General features: G+C 42.3%; 1 protein-coding gene across 1 annotated transcript; it reads right to left on the minus strand.

Moving 5' to 3' along the window:
* Positions 1–5675: 5675 nt before the first annotated feature.
* On the minus strand, positions 5676–16404 carry meox2a (mesenchyme homeobox 2a). Its single transcript, XM_061717516.1, has 3 exons — positions 15504–16404; positions 11349–11521; positions 5676–6662 (listed from the first exon to the last, which is right to left on the minus strand). The coding sequence occupies exons 1-3, from the start codon at positions 16057–16059 to the stop codon at positions 6444–6446; spliced, it is 948 nt and encodes a 315-aa protein (XP_061573500.1). The 5' UTR covers positions 16060–16404; the 3' UTR covers positions 5676–6443.
* Between the last annotated feature and the right edge of the window lie 6358 nt (positions 16405–22762).

Consider the following 22762-nt stretch of genomic DNA (forward strand, 5'->3'; position numbering starts at 1 on the left):
CGTGTGGTCTGCGTCCACGCAGAACACACGCCGTCACCTGCGGCGTAACTGATGTGCACCTACCGAAAATTGTAACTACGCGTCGAGGAGACGCAGACCACACGCAGACAGAGAGGGCTGTGATTGGTTCGTTTGAAAGCGAAGCATTTCCGGTTTCCGGTTTGAATCAGTAGTGAACTTTCAGGGCCCCTTTTTTCGTTTATATGTGATTTATTTTGTTTTGGTTTTTTGCACAATAGTTGTCCTTATCTCTTTGATTTACTGTGACCGGAAAAAGTCGGATAAACCATTCAGAAAAAGATCGCTAACTAGTGGCCGCGGGGGGTACTGCACCGCGACCAAATGAAGAGACGGAGAAGTCCGAAGGGTTCAGCACGGCGTCACGGCTGCGGCGTGTGCTCTGCGTTGGTGTGACGCAGAACCATAATTCAGCCTTTATAGTCCAGAAAATACGGTATGTGGTTATTTTACATCTTTATATTCAGTTTGAAGCAATCTCTTACTTTCTGTTTGGTTTTGTCGCTCTTTCATTCAGTTTACTTGACTGATTCAAGCTGCGGACTCGTTGCCGGGGGTCTCTGACCCCTCAAGCCTCAGCTACTCTTACCAGGTTGGCCCATCCAGTTTTCTTACCATTGGTACCATTTCTTACCATTCGCCAGCTGTTTTCAGCTGTTTCCAGTCTTAAGTTTACTGCTTGTTGGGAGCAGGCCCAAATGTTACCCACATGTTCTTGTTGCAGTTTCCGTATCTTATCAGACTTCAATAGATGGCAAATACTGTTAACTTACTTCCAAAAACATGGAACAATTATGGCGCTTTTCCACTAGTACCTACTCAGCCCGACTCGACTCGGCTCAGTTTTACGCTTCTCCACTAGGGGTTGAGGCGGGTGGAGGCGTGCAGAGTAGATACTTTTTCTGTAACTATTCTGCCGAGGTTCTAAGCGGGTTGAGTCGGCTGTATCTGACGTCATCACACTACAGGCCACCGATTAGTCAGGGGGCGGGGCCATCAGACGTCTGAGTCAGGATGTGAAATCAGCGAAAGAGCGACTCGCAAGCTTCTTGTTCATTTTATTCGATAGGCAATGGCAGCTCAAAAGTATGTTTCGTGATCCAACTCTGAGGTGCAGATGTTCATAAACCTGGTGGCTGAGGAGAGAAATAAATGGGATCTAGACGGGCGATAAGGAACGACCAGATCTACCAGGAGCTCTGTCTCTTCATAGCTGCTCGCCGCTCCCAGCTGACTTTTCAGCAGCGCCGAGACAAACAAACAAATTAAAAAGCGTTGCCGCTTGAAGCTTCTCTTACTCTCATTTTTTAACTTGATATTGAACACAAGTCACAGACCCAGCAGCACATCTATCATCTCCTCCAGGTTCTACATCTTTAGTGTTGTTGTCTTCTTCTTTTAGATCACACAATCAAATACGTCACAGCAGCTTCGCTCCAACCTCCTACTTCTCATCTGGGGATTGAAAATAAACGAGGGCAAGGTGAGTCGAGTCGGACTGAGTAGGTATTAGTGTAAAAGTGCCATTATTTCTAGCACGAGTCTGTAGAAATAACGTAGTTTAGCAAATATTAGCAGCTTCTGTCAAATACACACTCATCGCTAGTACTGGGCTGGATCCCCCTTTTGCCTTCAGAAACTGCCTTAATCCTTTGTGGCATAGATTCAACAAGGTCCTGGAAACATTTCTCAGTGCTTGGTCCATATTGACATGACTGATCACGCAGTTGCTGCAGATTTGTCGACATCCATGATGAGAATCTCCTGTTCCACCACATCCCAAAGATGCTCTATTGGATTGAGATCTGGTGATTGTAGAGGCCATTTAAGTAATAACTCATGGTCATGTTCAAGAAACCAGTCTGAGATGATTCGCCCTTCATGACATGGTGCGTTCTCCTGCTGGAAGAAGCATCAGAAAATGGTCCACTGTGGTCATAAAGGGATGGACATTAGGGCTGGGTGTCGATTCAAATGTCAAGAATCGATTAGATTCCGATTCTTAATATTCAGAATCGATTATCATGATCCGATTCGATATTGATTTGGCTTAGTGTTATTTAAAATGTTTTTTGAGCTGTTGCCTGAATTATATGACCGTAAAATAAATATTGAAATAATAATTTCACAATAATTATTGTGAAATAACTAAGAAATAAATAACTCAAACAGGCCTTTCAATATCCATTTAAAGTGCAAAAAAGAAAGAAATTGCAACAGTTCATGCAGTAAACAAATCATTTTAGCTTATCTAATTTATTCTGTCACCACACACACACATATTGCCATGAAGCACCTGGCATTTTTCAGAAATGTCATGACAAACTGTGTGTCCGACTACTGGGATTAAAGTTCACATGGCGAAAATGATTGGAAAAAAAAAAAAAAAAAAAAAAATCGATCTTTACACATAAGAATCGATTTTTAGGAATGAATATGAGAATCGATTTAGAATCGGAAAATCGATTTTTTTCAACACAGGCTTAATGGACATAGTCAGCAACAATACTCAGGCAGGCTGTGACTGACATGATGCTCAGTTGGTACTAATGGGAGCAAAGTTTGCCAGGATAATATCCTCACACCATTACACCACCACCAGCAGCCTGAACCGTTGATACAAGGCCAAATGGATCCAAGCTTTCATGTTGTTGACGCCAAATTCTGACCCTACGATCCGAATGTTGCAGCAGAAATCGAGACTCATCAGACCCGGCAACGTTTTTCCTTCTTCTGTTGTCCAGTTTTGAAGAGCCTGTGCGAATTGTAGCCTCAGTTTCCTGTTCTTAGCTGACAGGAGTGGCCCGGTGTGGTCTTCTGCTGCTGTAGCCCATCCGCCTCAGGGTTCCACGTGTTGTGGTTCAGAGATGCTCTTCTGCAAACCTCGGTTGGAACGAGTGGTTATTGTAGTTACTGTTGCCTTTCTATCAGCTCAAACCAGTCTGGCCGTTCTCCTCTCACCTCTGGCATCAACAACCATGCCATGTTCAAAGTCACTTAAATCACCTTTCTTCCCCATTCTGATGCTGGTTTGAACTGCAGCAGATCGTCTTGACCACGTCTACTGTACATGTCTAAATGCATTGAGTTGCTGCCATGTGATTGGCTGATTAGAAATGTGCGTTAACGAGCAGTTGGACAGGTGTAGCTAATAAAGTGACCGGTGAGTGTGTGTAGTGAAAGACCTGAATACTGAGTACTTTATTCTGGACTATTACCTTTATGAACCCGTAGCTTAAAGTATAATTGAGCATCCTCATACGCCAACATAACTTTAAAAGAATCAAACACTAAATTTATTTTCTGTAAAAATGAGTCAAGAAGAAAAGTCCTTCATAGGAGATTCATTCTGCACCTGCCTTCTCATCACCCAACTTTAAAACCTCTACTTTATCGTGGTTTACTCTTGTTCAGATATGTCACATCTTGTACTCATCTTTTTTTTGTCAGATGGATTTCCTATCATTGGGAAATGAATCCCCCCATGCTACTGTTTCATCAAGTCTGATGAAAAAGAAAATAAGACTTTCACACGATGCATCACTTTGGATGTTTCCTTTGTGCACACAATTTGGGTGTTAGGTACCCAGGCAAAGGTATAAATAAAAACAAAGACTATAAAATAGAAACCAGAACACTCCATCAGCATTTTACAAATTCTTTATCAAACTTTTTCAAGCGTTTTTTATTTTTACCGAGTGTGAGTGCACCCTCAAGTGCCCCTCTCTCCCCCTCTGGGGGTTAACTGAGTATTGTTATTGAAATAGAGCATAACCATATCTCAATTATAGTGAATTCAATTAGCTAATTCACAGTTGGTTCAGGTAGCAGAACTTAACGGGGAAAAAGTTAAAGTGATCATAAAGGTACAAATATTTAGACATGTTTTACTGTTATTCAGCCTGAAACAGCTTTCATTTGATGTGGTCGCAACCTATAACCATCTTTTATCTGATCCTTAACCTAACAGTAAGTTTTTGTTGTTTTTTTTAAATCCCTAACACTGTTTTTTCCCTGCTGACCACTAACTAACAGCGACTGACGGCAAAGTTGAAAAGCTAAAAAAAAAAACCAAAGTCCTTGAAAGAATCTTGGTTTGGACGGCGCTCGATCGCAGCTCCCTGGCATGACCGTCTGCTGCAAAAAGTAGGCATGTTATGATTTTAAACGGCAGATGTAAGAGTCATTTACGCCTTTTTTTAGCCTTAATCCTGAAACTGTAAAGGTTTGCGCTGTCGACCAGCACTGACACAGGAGCGAGGCCGTGTTATTTTGGGTCAGCCACATTTCCAGTGGGGTCATGACGTCGTTCGGGGTTTGTTTTCAGAGGACCGACCCAACGCTCGTCCTAATGACACGTCCACGAGTCAGTCCTCGCACTAAAACACTCATCCAACATGTTACCGCATGTGTTTATTATCAGGAGAGAACATGAGAACGCAACGATACCGAGAAGTTTCCTCTCTATTCTTGTGATTATGAGATCACGGATTCACTCGCTCCTGTATGGAGCCAAATCAAGGCCAAAAGTTTTGAAAAGTTTTAAAATTTGAACCTGAAAATTCTTTTTTACAGTTTCAATTTTTTTTTTCGATATCAGATCTTTTTTTCAGTTTCAGAACTTTTTATTCCAGGTTCAAATCTTTTTTTCAGTTTCAGATCTTTTTTTTTTCAGTTTCACATCTTTTTTTTCACTTTCACATCTTTTTTTTTCAGTTTCAAATCTTTTTTAATTGAAACTGTAAAAAAGAATTTTCAGGTTCAAATTTTATTTTCAAATTAGCAAAACTTTTGGCCTTGATTTGGCTCCCTACTCCTGCTGCCTTTTGACTCTGTAACTTGGTTCAATTAATAACTAAAACCACAGAAAAGTAAATAAATACAATGAAAAAACAAATATTTCAAAATAAACCAAAACTTGAAGTAACCAAACTTTAAAATCACGAGTTAAATTATGATTAATAACGTATTGATGGTATTGATAAGGCTCTCTGACACTCTGCTTCTGTATAAGAACGCCGAGAGGCCAGATAAGGTCGAACAACTTCAATATATCCTCAAATGCTTTCAAATGTGGTCGTTTTGTGGCAAATACACTTACCTTTCTTTTAATTCAGTGGGTAAGATTCAGGATTCAAGTCGGTGGCTGCTAGTGCACATTTGCACGTAAGCGTGCTGTGACAAATACTACAAATACGCCCAGTGAGAAACGGTGATCGAGGATATTCTGCACCGAGCTGCAGCTGGAGTCAAAAGAAAAAAATTAATTCTGTGGGATACATCTGGCGGAGAAAGACCAAAAAAAAAAAAAAAAAGTAAAAACCTCAAATGCTGTGTGAGGTGCCTCTGAAAGAAATTAGAATGCACAATCACAAGGTGGTGAAAGACGAGAACGAGTCCCCAAATTATTTTCAACTGGTTTCTGTAACCGAATCTGATCCTTTGTGGGTTCTGTCGAGTCTTGGCGGGAGTCCCGGCTGTGCCCCCGGGCTAAGGTGAAATTTAACATGCGCCCACATCACCGGCTTTCTCCACTCTCTGCGATGCTTCATTTATTTCACCCCGCGCGGCGTGGAATACACATCCATCACGGTGGCTTCACATGGGTGCACGGCTGCGAAGATGATCAGGGGAAAAAAAACAAATAAAAACCAACCTTTTTATAAGAATCCCATTAACCACCGGTTAAGTTTTATTGAATTTGCAACTGTCCCTGAAAAACATTTGATTAAAAACCAACCCCTCGTTTCAAGATTCAGATCTGTTTGCAAAACGTGTCAGCCGGAGAGCTGTCAGTGTTTACTGCTGCACGAGCCGAACAAACTGGTTATAGAGTTGCCGTTTAGGTAAGAAAATACTGAGAGTTATTTACAGATCATTTATATTAGCGAGGCAAATTGGATTTCCTGGCACTTGACTGGGATCAATAACTCAGTTACATCGAAATTTACATTTTATACAGTAGGAACCAATTGAGCTGCAGGCTGTCAGTTCAACAGTGCAAATTAAAGCCTTAGCCTGCTTCTCCGGAGACACGCGATATGGAATGTTAACAGTTCAACTAAATATGGTTTCCAAAATACACCGTAATATTTAGTACGTTTTAATAACCAAGGTATCACATCTCATTACTTATAATAACCTCTATTTTGGGCGTTTATCAGGGACATTAAGACCCAACGGTGTGCTCATGCGCTCGAGTTCTTGAAATTTACACTCAGCCTGCATGACGACTCCACTCTCTAACGCACGTCATCCCTCTGTGTTTGTACATTTTCTTTAGCATCGCTGTATGACGATGGCGAATCAGCGGACAGCAGTCCTTCTAAGGAAGGTCCCGAGGCGGGGGTGGAGGCGGAGGCGGGGCCCACACTCTTGGGGGGTGGTGGGGTGGGTCGGGGGTTTTGGGAGGGGGGGTGAGTGCATCATAAGTGAGCGTGGTCAGAGCTCTGGTCGCTGTCGTGACTGTCCTCGTTGGCTAAGGAGTCCGTCGAATGGTGGAGGGCCGCGATGCCGGAGAACTCCGACGGCAGCAACGTTCCCTTTTTCACGTTCACCAGTTCCTTCTCCCGCGCCGCCGCCCCCTGCTGGCCGCCTTTCACTCTTTTCCACTTCATCCTCCTGTTCTGGAACCACACCTTCACCTGCGGGGGTTAAGCAGAAAGAAAATGAATATGAGTTAAGGGGGGAACATAATCTCAAACAACCAACAGTTAAAACAACACTTAAAAGTGTGTGTATTTCAGTTACAGGGGTTAAGTTGTGGAATAGCTTGCCAGATAATCTGAAACAAAGTAAAAACATCATACAGTTCAAAAATAGTTTAAAACACATCATGATTAGTAAATACCAACAAGATTAAAGGATAAGACGCAAGAGAGAGAATTATGGAATTATGCACGTAATAATTACTGATCTTTTTGTCCTTGTTTTAATCAGGACTATTTACTATTTATTTTTCCTTTTTTTTTCTTTTCTTACTGGTTCTTTGTTGTTACATATATTTTTCTTTCGTGTTTGCTTCTCTTTTGGGTGGAAATGCTAGAAAGCATTTGTTATAGAAAGTTTAAATAATAATAATGTGAAGGTTAAAGGGTAGGCATTTATAAGCTCAGAGCTTCAGCCTACTCCTTTTCGATCCAAATGATTACACGACGACATGTTATGAATAAGTGTACCATACTGAGCATGTGATCGAAATAAATAAATCAAATCAAATCAAAAAAAATGTCAACCTTTGGTTCCTAGCAAAAGCTGCAAAATGAACCTTCTCTGAAGGTTTGGAGGCCCTTCCCCTAGCTGCGATCAGATGTCCGTGCTGCCCCGTCTGCCGCTCGGCGTCAACCTGCTTTTCCCTGACTCAACAGCTTGGCCCGTCTCTCAGTTTGATGATCGAGCTGTTGCTTAAAACGGTTTATATGTCAAAGAAGCAGCAGAGGCTGCATGAGTGTCGACGCATGTGACTCAGAGGGGGGCCTGCTGGTCACACAGGGAGGGAGGGGTGGGGTTATTTTTGGGGGAGCGTCGTGCAGGGGGGGGGCGTTGGGGGGGACTGAGCGGTCGCGTGGTCAGGAAGTTAGTGGACAGGACAAACATTTGCATTTGACGTCAGGGGTGTGCGCTGCACCGCGGCCTCAGATTCATTACAGGCCTCAGGACCTGCTGGAGGGGAGGGGGGCAAGGGGGGGGCGATAACTGCAGCATTGGCGCTCTTATTTATGGCTCTAATATCAGCTACGACATTTTCATTTTCAAAGCCTGCAAGCACACAGAACATTGCTGCTCAGCAGTGCAACCAACTTGTTGAAATTACAGCTCAGCAACTCAGTAATGTAGGGCTCAGCTTCACCGTAGGGGGCAAAAACACTCGTCTGGAGGCTCCAGGCTGCTAATTTACACATCACTGGAGCCCTCGACCCATTTAAACAACAAGTAACACACTTTATAATAAAAAAAACTTGCGTGTGAGAACACAAAGTGCCCAGAATTAGGAGTTATTCGGGTTGCAAATGACCATTTAGGGTTAAAGTGTGCTAAATTTGCTTGAAAGCTGGTGCAGAGTTTTAGCTCTGCTGCAGTTGAACATCTGTATTTTAATGTCCCCCTGCAGCCTACTGAACACTAAAACCTACCCAGGCTATTTGTAATCCAGGGATCTGAATAAAAATTTACTTTTTTAACAAACTTTCTCTTGCATTTAAAGTGGATTTCGAGTCCAAGAATGCAGGATGTTCCAGGCCGACGCTCCCCTGCTGCCATCACTTACAGTGTTCCAGTTTTCACAGCCGACAGGGACATAAAAACATCCATCAGACTCCTCCGAACGGCTCACGCAGCATAAATCAAGTGACGTGGCCCAACTGTTTATATATCGCCAGTATTTACCTCACGGTCTCCCGCTGAGGTCTGCACGCAACACATGCTGCTCGGGCTGGAGACGTTTCACGCGCATTTTGCAGCCACGGAAAGATTCATTGCGAAAATCTGGGAGAGGGCCGCAGTGGATTCAAGGTGACAAACTCTGGGCTCGGCGGTCACGTGAACCCTGCTTCCTTCAGACCCTCACAACTTTGGTAATTTGAACCAAAAGCAAAGGAGGCTTTATGGTGCGTTTGACATTTTCCAAGCCATCGTTTACAGGTGCCTGCAGACCGAGGAGTGAGAACTCTTTGAAAGTCCTTTAAAAACACACCTTCAAGCCTTTTTTTTTTCTTCTTTAGCTGCTGACAGGCAGAGGTTTCAAAGAAGACATCTGAATCTCTTTAAGCTCCGCTGAGAGTGCTGGACATTTTAAGTATTCACAACCCCTTAAACTGAAAGGTTAAGGCGTGATGTTTAATCCAACGCGCAGCTTGTTTAAATAAAGACATTTGAGTGTGAAAACACCTTTTCGTTAAAGTCTGGGTTATTTATTCCTTTTGTGCACTCCTAGGTCATGTTCCCATCTCCCATCTTCTCTCATATTGCTCGTCTTGACGGCTCCATCTGAGTAAGACCTGAGTAAGATGTTCAAGCTCTGACTCTTGAAAGTCCGTTTCCAGGAATGTTCGTGTTCAGAAGATTAACCGGCTAAATGTGCAGTTTTGCCAAAATAATGCGAGGCTCTGGTTGAGTTTCAGAGAAAATCCCTCGCCTCTAAACCAGAGAACTGGCCTCGTGACTCGTTCGTTAAGGTCTAATCACTAAAAGCTGTTGGGGTCACGCCTGATTAACGCATCTACGCCTACGTTACCTCTGCCGTAGCCCGGCGTCTGTCTGGTAAACGCAGACTGCAGCTAACGCGATTGGTCGGCACGGCGGCATCGTATCCACGACTTCCATAAACAACTCTCCTCCTCGTTCTTCGGATAGAAGAACGTCAGCAAAATTTGCGGTTGCTCAACATTTTACGAGCTACAAATCACACGAGATGCGCTTCATTTGCTCCGTTGCTGAGCTACATGAAGAAACTAAACAAACAGGAGCTGCAAGATATAAAACTATAGTAAAGAACCCACACCTTGTATTTGGCACTGTAGTTACAGAAAGAGACAAACAGCTACTGACGATAGGGATGGGCGGTATGGACTGAAAAATGTATCACGATAATTTCTGGCATTTATCCCGATAATGATAAAAAAAATACCAATACAAAAACGTTATCAACAGGAATTTATCTTTCTTTCTTTCTTTCTTTCAGGCTCATTTCTTTCTTTCTTTCTTTCTTTCTTTCTTTCTTTCTTTCTTTCTTTCTTTCTTTCTTTCTTTCTTTCTTTCTTTCTTTCTTTCTTTCTTTCTTTCTTTCTTTCTTTCTTTCTTTCTTTCTTTCTTTCTTTCTTTCTTTCTTTCTTTCAGGCTCATATCTTTCTTTCTTTCTTTCTTTCTTTCAGGCTCATATCTTTCTTTCTTTCTTTCTTTCTTTCTTTCTTTCTTTCAGGCTCATTTCTTTCTTTCTTTCTTTCTTTCTTTCTTTCTGGCTCATTTCTTTCTTTCTTTCTTTCTTTCTTTCTTTCTTTCTTTCTTTCTGGCTCATATCTTTCTTTCTTTCTTTCTTTCAGGCTCATATCTTTCTTTCTTTTTTCTTTCTTTCAGGCTCATACCTTCCTTCCTTCCTTCCTTCCTTCCTTCCTTCCTTCCTTCCTTCCTTCCTTCCTTCCTTCCTTCCTTCCTTCCTTCACGTATGTTGTGTGTGGATTTAACGCAGAACCTTAAATCAGCTTTACACAAAAACGTCATCAACGGGAATTTATCATTTTTACCGCGAGATGACAAATTCTTACCGTGGGGAATTTTTTCGCCGGTTTATCGTGAACGGTAAAATATCGCTCATTCCTAACTGACGAGCAAAGATGCACATTACAACGCGGGGAAGCAGGAATCAAGCTTTCAGAAACACATTGCTTGCCCCTGTTAATGTCTTGTGCAGATTAGAAATGTTGTTTTTTGTCTCACCTGGGGAGGAATCCCACACCATCTACAAGATGCTCAAATTGTCATCCAGACTTATTCGAATTGAGAGACACTCTTCTACAAATATATTTGCAGAAGAGTGCCTTGGATTTTTCTTCTTTTTTGATATCTTTTTTCCCACCAAAGAGCACCTTCGTCACACGACTTAGATAAACCTTCTGAGCACTCTGGACTTTCTTTTTTGTTGGGAAAAAAAGACATGTTTTGTTTCTGCTTGAGTTATACTAAAACACCAAGTTGCATAAAAGATAGAAATCATTTGAAACATGTGAACTTTTAAGATTTTCTCATGTGAAATGCCTCTGAGGCATCACCTGAAACTACTGGCAACCGTTTCCTACTCGGCTCTGCTCTGTACGTCAAATCTGTATCATATCACACTGCAAAAATCGCTGCTAAGGGGTCACAGAAGTGTAAGTTACAGCTTCCAAAAAGGTGTCATAGAACAATGGGCAGTGTGCCGCTTCCCCCACCCCTCCTAGCCGTTTGTCTCCTGTTATTTATTTCACGTGTCTGCGTTTTACAGCGAGCGGCCCACGCTCGCTCGGAGAGCAACGTCTGCTCGCAGGCGTAGCGGGAGGGAGGAAGTGCCTTTGCTAGACAGCAACTTCCTCGGACCCGTCTCTCTCGTCTTGACTGCGGCCCGCCTAAAGGAACAGACGGGAACATCTGGAATATGATAGTCCCGTCACACAGCCACATCTGGAGCACGAAAGGCCCTTCACAACAAAATTACAAAAACACAGTAGCGAGAGCCGAGAGCCTCCTCAGCGAGTCCCGGGGCCGCCTCTGTTTTCACAACATGGCATTAATGTGCTAATGGTGGGTTCAATCACGGCGAGGCCCAGGGGGAAACAAGCGAGCGGTGGGTAGGAACATACTTGTCTTTCAGTGAGGTCGAGGTTGACAGCGATCTCGTAGCGCCTTAGTCTGGTTAGGTAGTTGTGGTGGGCGAACTCGGCCTCCAGCTCGCGGATTTGCTCCTTGGTGAACGCCGTCCTCTCCTTCCTCGGCTTGCTGCTCACGTCTGACTTATAATTCCCGTCCTGGGACTCTGAAACCAAACACCACACAGGTTTTTCTGTTGCACTCAGGCGCAGACGTATTATATATGCGGCAAAATAAAAACAAGGCAAGACATTATGCGGCAGGTGCGAGTCGGCAGGGGAAAGGAAAGAGGTGAGCTGGGAGAAACAATGAGAGCTGTCAGTCACACTTTATCGTTCAGTCATTGTTTATGAATGTTTTAAGTGGCTGGAAGGACTCATGGGCGGCAACACATGTGTGTCTGACTGCAGCAGCTGTGCTATTACAATAGGCGGGCTTTTATACTGCCAACATGGATTTAATTTGTCTCAGTTTAAAAGAAATCTGCTGCTATAACCTTATTACTCAACTTGGAACAAAAGAATCCGCAAAGCTAAAGTGACATGGCGTGCAGCTACTTTGTTTTTTCTTCTTTTTTAGTTGTGTATCATTTGATTCTGAAAAAAAAATGGCTAAATTAACCTTGTATAAACCCTCAAAAAGAGGGGGAAAAAATCTTGAGAAGCATGCAAAGGTTTAGCACAGGGATATGAGTGAGGCAAAGGCCGATCACAGACCTGCTTAGGAAAAATACAAATCCCGGTGTCATCGTCGCTTCAGTTCGGCAAAAAAAAAAGCTTTTTTGTTTTGGTATTTTGCACAAACTTTCCAAGGAAAAACACATATGGTTAATTCGCCCCTTCAAAAAGGTTCCTTTTTGTGAGCAGCTTTTGCGGCTTCTCTGCTGGACGCGCTTCAGATGCACGCTGCTCCTGAAGGCAGCAACAATTGCATGCTAATTCATCTGCGGTCCTGTTCTCTGGTGTGTGTTAATCCAGCGGGTCTGCATCAAGCCAAACTGTAAATAGTCCTGCAGCCCAGAGCCAGACTGGCACAGGGTGCCCGGGCCGGCGCGAGGCCACGTAAGAGGAGAAACCTTCTCCTCATCGACCATTTTCTCCCCTCGTGGACCCCTGCTGAGTCTGTTTTTCTGCGTTAAAGACAATCTTCCTTCTAATTAAGCATAAATGTTTTCAGAGAAAAAGTTATATGTGGGTGCCACTTGCACACATTTAGAACAAAGGGGGGGGAGCAGATACACGAAGTGCAAGAATTCACTGGTGTGTTTCACAAAGTGAGCCGCCTGGCTGCTGGACCTGCAGCTCGGGGCCCGGCTCCGTTCTGACCCTGCCTTTGCTTCCTCTGTAATTTCAGACGGGGCTCTCCCGGCGGCCGATTGAAGCGCGTCGTTCAGACGTTCAGACCTCGAGGTTTACGCAGACATTGTGTAAAGTGGAATAAAAAGTGCAACACAGCCAGCTGCTTCGGAGCAGCAGGCCTGGAATTAAAACGAGCGGCAGGCTTTTATGACACAGCCACGACACCACAGCAATTAGGTCCCCGCTGTAACTTTCATCTCTCCACAAAAAAGGAGGGATAATATGAGAAAATGCAGCAGGCAAAGGGCCCCGCTGTTTAGGGTTCCCAAAGAAACTTGGCGAGGTTCAGAAGGGACCCTCTCAAATCTGAGAGAAATCAGAAAGGTGGATGCTTTTTGTTTTTTTATTTTATTTTTATTTTGTTTTTCCTCACTGAAAGTTGAGTTTTTTTTTCTTTCACTCACAAGAATGTACACATCCTCAATGTTTTTTTGTTTTTTTTCCCCCCCAAAGTTTCTTCAAAGAGACCTTGAGTGCCAGCGAGAGGCATCCGGCACTTCACTTCTGCCTTTTTTTACAACAATGCCTTGACAAAATAAGACTTCAAGCACCTTTTATTGTTCCACACAGAAAATCTGGTAACTTTTTAAAGGGCGACCGCTCCCTTGACAGCGCCATAAACTCAGCTAAGACACCCTGCTCTTACGAGGGCCTAAAACTCTCCAGCGTGCCCACAAAAAAATAAAAAATAAAAGATTAAAAAAAAAACAGCAGGTCACCCTGAAACCAGACACCCTGGTTTATCTCATTAGCCCCGATCTGGTGTGAGGAGACAATAATCACAGCCGGGTACCGGGAGCAGACGGGGTAAGACGGGGTAAAACCCCACATGGAAATGAGCTCTCGGGTTTTGTTATTATTTCTGTATCTAAATTCAGGTTTCACTCAGGTTTCTGGTCCAGATGGTGAAACCTAATCAAGGCTGTATCTCATGCACGGGGCAGTGGACTCATATTTAGACAGCTGATTGAGTCAGCAATCCAGCCAGCTCTGATAATCAGCGTGATTGGTGTTAGCGTGGTGAGAACGCACGACTCATGTAATGAGTATGCAATGTTGCAAGAGGAACGGGGATCTGGAGGTTTGGAGTTTCCAGCCATTTCCCTGAAAAATAGGAGGCGGTGTGTGTTTGAGCTGCCGGTTTAATTGTGTTGCAACATTTTTGGACGTGGGGGGACTGGACTTTACCATGACATTAACAATAACCCTGAGAAATTAAGCCTTGTCGTGCAACATCATTTTGTACATTTCCAGCGACTACTTCCAGTTGTGTTTTCAGCGCGTGTTAATCACAGCCTGTCAGGATGGATTTCTGTTCTATTTTGCAAAGTTGAGTCGATAAACGAGCTGTAAAAACTGCAGAAACAGCAACAGCTGGCCCTGTCAAGGGGATCAAACCCTCTCCACCAGCATCCTGGGCAGAAGCTAATCGCTTGTGGGAATACAGCCGGTCAAGTGCATGTGACCCGAATACAAAGAAGCCTTTAAAAGGGTGCAGGATCGGTGCTGGGGCTCTGCGATCCTCAAAAGGAAAGAGAGAATGGCCAGCGCATGTTGCCTTGAAACTCTCACTAATATCACGTTCCCAGAAAGAACTCCCAACCCGGCCGGGGCCCGGCAGTTTGTCATGCCGTGATTGATTATTGTGGTGAGTGCCGGTTGGAAATCCTCTGTAGTTCACGGTGGAGGTGTTCTGAGTCGGAGCAGCGGTCCAGAGCAGGGATTCGTCTGAGCGCGAACCCAGGAGTCGGCGTTCATACATCTCTGGGCGGCTGGTGTCTCCGTTAGAGGAAAATTCACACATGCATATTAGATTTATTTCCCTCATCATTTTTCCTTTTTTTCCCCCTTGCAATATTTAAAATTGCCATAATCTGCACTTGACTGGAGCAAATTAAAAAGGAGAAACTTTAAAATTGACCTTCAACAAAAAAAAAGTCAAACTTTTTTAAAAACAAACAGATGATTGCACAAATAAATATATATATGCACAATATATATATATATATATATATATAGATATATATATATATGTATATATATATATATATATATATATATATATATATATATATATATATATATGTATATATATATATATATATATATATGTGTGTGTATAAAAATATATCAGAATTGTGAAATAAGAGTATTAAAATTTGTATTAAATTCTGAATTAATTAAAAAAAATAATCTACTCATTAATTTAACATATTTTGACACCCTGAGCAGTCCTAGCGCCTGTGATTATTTAAATCACCAGATTAAGGCATAATAAATTAAAAAAAAAACCCAGAAAGCCTGAGCAGTTTGTCTGCTGGGGCGTTTATGCGGCGCGAGGCGTCGGTGAAGCCCTTTTACAATCCGTGACATTAATTCTTTACTGCGTGCCTCATTCTCTGCCCTCTGAAGAGTGCCGCAAAAAACCAGATGTGATTTTCAAACTAAACATGCCAGTCGTCAGATGTGCCCGCGCAGTTATGATGTGGCCTTTGCTCCGCGCTCTCGGTCCGCCTGCCGCCTGCAGCCGTGCTGCGTGTCAGCCGACACCTACAAACTGCTTTTCAGACACTTTTTTTTTCTTTTTTTCCTGTTGTTTTTCTATCACGGCCGCAGACTTCCCCGCAGTCGGGGTGTTGAATGATTCAGAGTAATATGCACAGATGTTTTCCCTTTTATTTTCTAGTTTTATTCATCTATCTTTGCCCTGCTTTGATTTGTACGTCAAACGTTTGAAAGATTTGGCTGCACAAAGACGGCGTCTAGAAGCGACTCCCGGACTCTTCTTACCTGAACTGTCACTTTTCCTCTTGCCGTTCCTCTTCTCCGCCTCGGCAGGTGACAGAGTCTGTCTGCCAAAGTCTGCGGGCACGCAGGAGGCCCCCGTGGGGGCGCTGCCGCTGCCCAGGCTGGGGGTGCTGGCGCACATACTGGGGGCTCCGGGGTGGGCCAGGTCCGGGGTGGTGGGGCCGTTGTCGTGGGACGAGTGGGAGTGCGGGTGGCAGAGGCCGTGGCGCGTGCCGCCGCCGCCGGGCGACGGCATCTGCGGGATGTGCCAGGACGCGTGGTGCTGAGGCGGGTGGTGATGCTGCTGCGAGGGCAGGTGCCCCCGGTGCGGGTGGTGGGGGTGCTGCCCGGGGAACAGGCCGTCGTCCCCCGGGTAGCTGGAGATGACGCAGGGCGACGGCGAGGAGGTGGACGAGGAGGAGGACGAGGAGCCCAGGTCGGGGTAGGCGATGTGATCCGAGCGTCCGTGCAGCGTCAGGGGCGACTGCGTGAAGGCGGGGTGCAGGGCCTGCGCCGGGGCGTGCGGGCTCCGCAGGCAGCTGAACAGTGCGTGATCCATCAGGCCCTCCAGGAAAAGGTGAGAGTTACTAAATCAGCCCAAAAAAAAAAAAGCAAAACGATCACAAGCACATATCCAAGATTCCTCTCCTTCTCCCCTTCACTCTCCCCCGAAACTCTCAAAACCCCTTCTGGTGGGAAAAGTCAAACAGTTACAGAGCGGAAAGCAAAATGTGCTTCAATAGTGGGTGTCCTGACTCCTGTGGTAATCCGGAGCGTGCGGCCGGTTGCCAGGCTGAGCAGGATAAACAGTTAGCCCAGGACGAGCTGCAGCAGAGCCCTCTCAGATGTCAGGAGGAACTGGAGCTCGAGGCTGGAAGCACAAGGAGGTTCCGAGGAACTGCAGAACGAGGGGAGCCGGCGGAGGGGATGTTATAAATAGGGTGTAACGTGAGAGGGAGGCTGGGTCATGGACTGCATACGCGCTACTGACCACATACATATGATCACCCTCCAAAAAGCACAGCACAATAAATCTGTACTATTAAAATGGCTGAGCCTCAGGAAAGAAGGCAATTTATTTTGGACTTGGATCTGACCTCTGGTGGCCATCTTTTTTTTTTTTTTTTTTTTTTTTTTTTTTTTTTTTTCCTCTTCAAGAAAACAGCCTTAATGGTTCATGGGTGGAGCTGTGGGGAAAGGGAGGTCGTATGAGGGGAAGCTGGAGACTGTGGAGAGACGGAGGGGTAGAGGTGTCAAGGGTTAACTCGGCATGTCACCCCCGTCTTTGTCAGTCTTGACCTCCTTAAACACTTTTAAGATGCTTGTTGCTTCCATTAATGGTTTCCCCCTGAACGGTGTTTTGTCTGCCGGCGTGATGTTGAGCTCTCCACTCAACTACCGTGATTTAAATCTGATGTAATAGGAATCCAAATTATCCTTAATCGTGTTGTTTTTTTTAAATGAAAAGGAAGCGAGGACATTTTGACGCACAAGTAACTTATCTGGTGCTGCACAAAAACAAGCACATTCATTTTGAAAAGGCGACTGTAACGCGCCTGTGTGCTTTTTTCCTCCCCTTTAATCCTGTTAATATGATTTTGAAATGAAACACATCATAAATACTGATTCAGTTTTGACCTTTTGATATGAAGTCAAAAAAAACGTCTTATTTCAGAAAGCTGACTTAAATTATCGGTCACTTACAAATTATTACGGGACACTGAAACAAACTGTTGCTTGTCTTTTACCGTCACGTTGGCATTTATGAGATTTTTTTTTAATCTGGTTTTAACGGGTATGAAAGCCCCTCTAAGAATTTTTAATAAACGTTGACTTCGGTGTCTTTGCTGTCGTATTGCTTGATTTCACAGCTGCTTCTGATATTGTGGGTCATGACATTTTTATCTCCTGTCTTAGGTAGAGATCCTATATTTGAGCCACCACTTTAAATTGGTTTTAGGACGTATCTGACTGACTAATCTCTTTCTGTAAACACTGGTGATAACTCTTCTAAGCCTGAACTGTGGCACACCTCATGGGTCCATGTTAGGCCCAGTTCTGTTTTTATCCCATATGCTCCTGTGTCCCCGTCTCCTGTGTCAATATTCAGAAAAGATGAACCGTCTATTTATAACCATATTGCTGGGGCTTGTTTTTCTTCTTTTATTCAAATTGATGACACCGCCTCCTCTTTTAATTCAATTCAATTCAATTTTATTTATATAGCGTCTATTACAACTAGGGTTGCCACCTTTCAGAAATAGAAATAAGGGACGCCCTGATTTCAGCAGCGCAGGAGCCAAAAAAAAAGCCCCAAAACTTCTAAACTGAATACAAATGTGTTTATTTTATATGAAAAAACAAAATGCTTTGATTTAAAGTTTAAAGTGTTTTAATAGCATTGAACTTGCATGACTGTACAGACAGACATCCATACTAGCAGCTGAAATATCCTCCTATGCTTCGTATGTCCACATCAGCCCAGATGTAATATAGCCTACAGGTGAAGAATATGGTGTAAAGGTTAATTTATTTCAATAATTCAACTAGAATATGGTGTAAAAGTTAACTTATTTCAATAATTCAACTAGAATATGGTGTAAAGGTTAATTTATTTCAATAATTCAACTAGAATATGGTGTAAAAGTTAACTTATTTCAATAATTCAACTAGAATATGGTGTAAAGGTTAATTTATTTCAATAATTCAACTAGAATATGGTGTAAAAGTTAATTTATTTCAATAATTCAACTAGAATATGGTGTAAAAGTTAATTTATTCCAATAATTCAACTAGAATATGGTGTAAAGGTTAACTTATTTCAATAATTCAACTAGAATATGGTGTAAAAGTTAACTTATTTCAATAATTCAACTAGAATATGGTGTAAAAGTTAATTTATTTCAATAATTCAACTAGAATATGGTGTAAATTAACTTATTTCAATAATTCAACTAGAATATGGTGTAAAGGTTAATTTATTTCAATAATTCAACTAGAATATGGTGTAAAAGTTAATTTATTTCAATAATTCAACTAGAATATGGTGTAAAAGTTAATGAAAATACGGTACAAATCGTGTCCCGTATTAGTTCAATACGGGACGCAACATTTTTTTCTCAAATAAAGGACAATTCCGTATTTTACGGGACGGGTGGCAACCCTAATTACAACAGAAGTTGTCTCTAGGCTCTTTCCAGAGGCCCATAACACGACCCCCGAGCAATTATTACATAAACAGTGGCAAGAAAAACTCCCCTTTAGGAGGGAAGAAACCTGGACCAGGACCTGGATCATAAGGGGGGATCCTCCTGCTGCCGTTTTAGATATGTATAGTTAATTTGAAAATGTGATTTTCCACATAATTTGCCTAAACTCCAATGAAATGAAAGCTGCGATTGACCAGGAAGACAAGTTGATTTCCAGCGCTCCATCCTGTCGTGAACCTTTGGCTCTATATTCCAAGTCACATGAAAAGCACCCAGTTTTCTTTTTTATTCTGTCCTTATAATGGAGTTGTATGTTTAACCTGGTCAAGACCAACTTTTATCCAGTTAGACTCTTAGTAAAAGTCAAACCTGTCTTTTATTTTAGTTCATACTCATTGTTATATCCAGACTGGATCATTGGTCATTGATCAACCACATAATTGAAGCTTTAGTCAGCGCTTTGAAAAGCTGCTATAGATTCACCTCTAGGCTAAGGTGGCATTGGTGCAATAGCTTGTATGTTTTATAAATTGAATATTTTGTATATACTGTACAAGCAGTAGCTTGTATGTATTATAAATGTATATTTTGTATTTTTTTTTTATACGTTTTATATTGTATTATGTTTTATATGGACCTGTGTCTGCAATAAAGTTGATATGAATTGCGATTCATTTTACGTCAGAAACGTCCGGGGCTATTAACGTATGTCGTTGGTTCAAACGCTGCTAACGGACTCCTGACTGGTGAGCAGTGACATAATTCAAGTCTCCTGGCATCTTTAAATAGGTAACGTATTCAACATAGGATTCATTATGACATCCTGATAATTATACAACCTGTGGATATTATCTCTGAGATCAGTTTCTCCCGTGTTAGAGATCGCATGCTCAGGCCATCGACCTGGCGGCTCTCCATCAGTCCGGAAACCAGATCGATTTTCTGACCAGGTTTTCTCCGCGGCTGCTCTCTATCCTCATGGGTTGAATGGTTTTATCTTTAAATCTCAAAGAAAAATGTTCCCAACTTTAAAATTAGACCTATTCTTCTGGGGGTATATGATTATTTTATTGTATTTATTGTATTTTTAACTGACCTGTTACAGATCTGCTGCTGAGGTGACCTGACAAATACGTTATTGTAAATTATCTGAACATTCGTTAAGGCCAGCTGAACGGACGGCGACCGGAAGCAAAGTCCTGGAAATGCCTGGAGTTTATATAAGATTAAATATTTCAACTGCATATGACCTTCAAAATACATGAAACACTTATATCACACACAGTTCACCTCTCACTAAATGAGTCACGCCATAAAAAGTCATTTCCCCAGAATGAATGGGAGTCTAAGATGAGACGGTATCACCGCAATCTACTGATGTCCGGGACTCTGGTCACAGAGAGATAAACAATGAAAATGTGTTTTAAAAGGTATTTAATTCAAATTAATTATAAAGTTACAAAAAAACTGAAAATATGATAAGAAATTCTTATCTATCTATAAATTCCTACCTATCAACAGAGATTTAATGGGAAAAACCAGCCTAGTTTTGTGCCATTAAACATGTTTAATTATATTATTTACAGACGGAGCTGAGTCACGCAGATAAGTTTAAATATATAAAACAATAGTGGCAAAATAGTTTCCCCTCCTCATGAAACTAAGGACAACAATAAAAACCTTGTCTACTGTATTGTATGCCAACCATGGCATAAATCAAAGGATTATACATTTCAAATCAAACTCAAGTAACAGATAAAACAAAGTAAAATTTATTGCTGTTTCCAGAAAAAAAAAAAAAAGAAAAAGAAAATCGTGGCTCAGGCAGGTTTTACAGGCAGCAGTCACACCAGCCCGGCTCTCTGGGGATCCAGTTGGACGACACAAGCAGTGCCACAGACTCTGTGGGCCGCCTGAGAAAGGAAATTAATTCCTCTTTGAGGGAAAATGACTTTAACAGATAGCGCGGCGGAGGCAGGCGCTCACTTTGCCGCTGTCGTCCCCCCCGTCCCCCCCAGTCCGAGTGAAGGCAGCAGAGGAAAGGCACCTTAGGTGAGTGAGTGTCAAACTCTTCTACTGTTTATCTTACAAATTAAGGCTATTAGCAGGTTATTCCAGGCTATATATGTGCTCAGGGCCTTGAGCAGGTATTAATGCACACGTGTTTTCAATCGTGCTGCTGGACTCGCTGCACGGACTTGCCTGTGGCGTGGGTGTTTCCAATCAGAACTACTCTTTGACCCTTGTGGGCTACATGACTCAAAACATCCCTGCAATGGAAGTGTGTTTGTGCAGGAAATATGAATACACACACATATTTTGGACTTTATTATAAAGGATTTTTTTTTATTTTTGAATTTCTCTGGCACATTTTATGATTTTAGGCTGCTTCTGGGAACCTTGAAAGCCCCCAAAAGCACTGAATCCTCGTGGAGTTTTTATGAGCTGTTAACTGCAATATTAATATCATTATTTCGGATTCAGGGAAGAATTTAGCGTCTTGTGATGAGGCAAATTTCCGATCCGTGTCTGGTCCTGTTTGGACACGGGGAATGGCCCCATGTGAAGAAAAATTGTGAATGCTGGCACAAACAATCAGTTACATCACCCTCAAACCCCTGGTGTTGGCCTGGAGGAGCACATATTTGACTGTTTTTTTTACGTGATGACATGTGAAATGAAATGGGGAATAAAAGAAGGGGTGAAGGTGTGCTAAAGGTGAGTGAGTTTAATACACAAAAAGTGGAAGGGCCGAGCTTGCCAAGAGTTTGTGATGAGCCAGACGGCGTCGAGGCTGGCACTGCGGGTTTTCTCCACAGTAGACGGAAACTGAAGGTAGACCTGCAGCTCAACCTGTGGCTGTCAGTCACACGGGCAGGAAGGGTCACAGCAACGCGGCTCCGAGCCGCCGCAAGCAGACTATATCACCTCAGGGCTTTCCTTACATCCACTCAGAACGATATGTCCAATAAGCAAGCCACAAGCATTAATAATGTTTTATTTTTACACTGAATAACACTTACAGGTTGTGATTCTTGCTGAAAGGTATAACAATTGGAAATCGTCTTAATTATAGCCAGTACTCGAGTTGTAAAAAAAAGTCAGGGGGGATGGTGGATTTTATCATATGGGGACAGATAATTTGTGCTGATTACAAATAATATAATATATTACAAATAATAGCACTGACCAAAACACCTGCAGAAATATTGCAGGAATGACATGGCAGCAGTTTTCTGAACTTATCAATATGCCTCTGTCCTTCACAGGATAAGTCAAATTTAGTTTCTAGTTAAAATGTCTCATTTTAGTAAAAAAAATCTTATTACACTTAAAACAAGACTCATCACTGGAAAAAACAACAATTTTCACCTGTTTCAAGTAGATTTTCACTTGAAATAAGTAGAAAAATCTGCCAGTGGAACAAGATTTTTATTGCTTGTAATGAGAAGATAAATCTTGTCCCACTGGCAGATTTTTCTACTGATTTCAAGTGAAAATTTACTTGAAACAGGTGAAAATTGTCAAATAAGTTATTTTTCTGGTGTTATTTTTCTGGTGATGACTCTAAATGTTGAAATAGCAGTAAAACCACATTCATTGATGAAATGACATAAGGGATGGAAAGGGGGGATGGCAGTTTTACAGGGGGGGTGATTTGGACCGTTTTTATTTCAGGGGGGGATGCCGTCCCCCCTCATCCCCCCTCAACTCGAGTACTGATTATATGTGTGAAATGTTTATTTCAAACCTTTTATTTATCAGTATGAGCACCTTTATAAACAGAGGACTATGGGAATGTATAGCTTAAATAAGAAAAAATTCTGTTTGTATGTGAATATATAATTTCTGACACCTATTTAACATATTAGAATTAAACTACATCGTTTCATAAACATTTTGCTTGTTTTATAGTGTTTATATGTAGAGTTGATGACTGCAAGTGATAAAATGTGAAGAGAATTTCAATGAGGATTGAGTTTGATAGCAGGTTTGATTTTTTTCTTCTTTTTTTTCCTGGGAAACCTGGGAAAAAGTCCATCAATTGCCAAA

Source organism: Cololabis saira, chromosome 3 (genome assembly GCF_033807715.1).
Source record: "Cololabis saira isolate AMF1-May2022 chromosome 3, fColSai1.1, whole genome shotgun sequence".
NCBI lineage: Eukaryota > Metazoa > Chordata > Actinopteri > Beloniformes > Belonidae > Cololabis > Cololabis saira.

Bases quoted from the DNA above. Each gene is read 5' to 3' on its own strand.
- meox2a (XM_061717516.1), bottom strand. From the start codon at position 16,059: ATGGATCACGCACTGTTCAGCTGCCTGCGGAGCCCGCACGCCCCGGCG. The intron at 11,522-15,503 runs GTAAGAAGAGTC...GTTTGGTTTCAG, and splicing joins GAGGAAAAGTGACAGTTCAG to AGTCCCAGGACGGGAATTAT. The intron at 6,663-11,348 runs GTATGTTCCTAC...TAACCCCCGCAG, and splicing joins TCGACCTCACTGAAAGACAA to GTGAAGGTGTGGTTCCAGAA.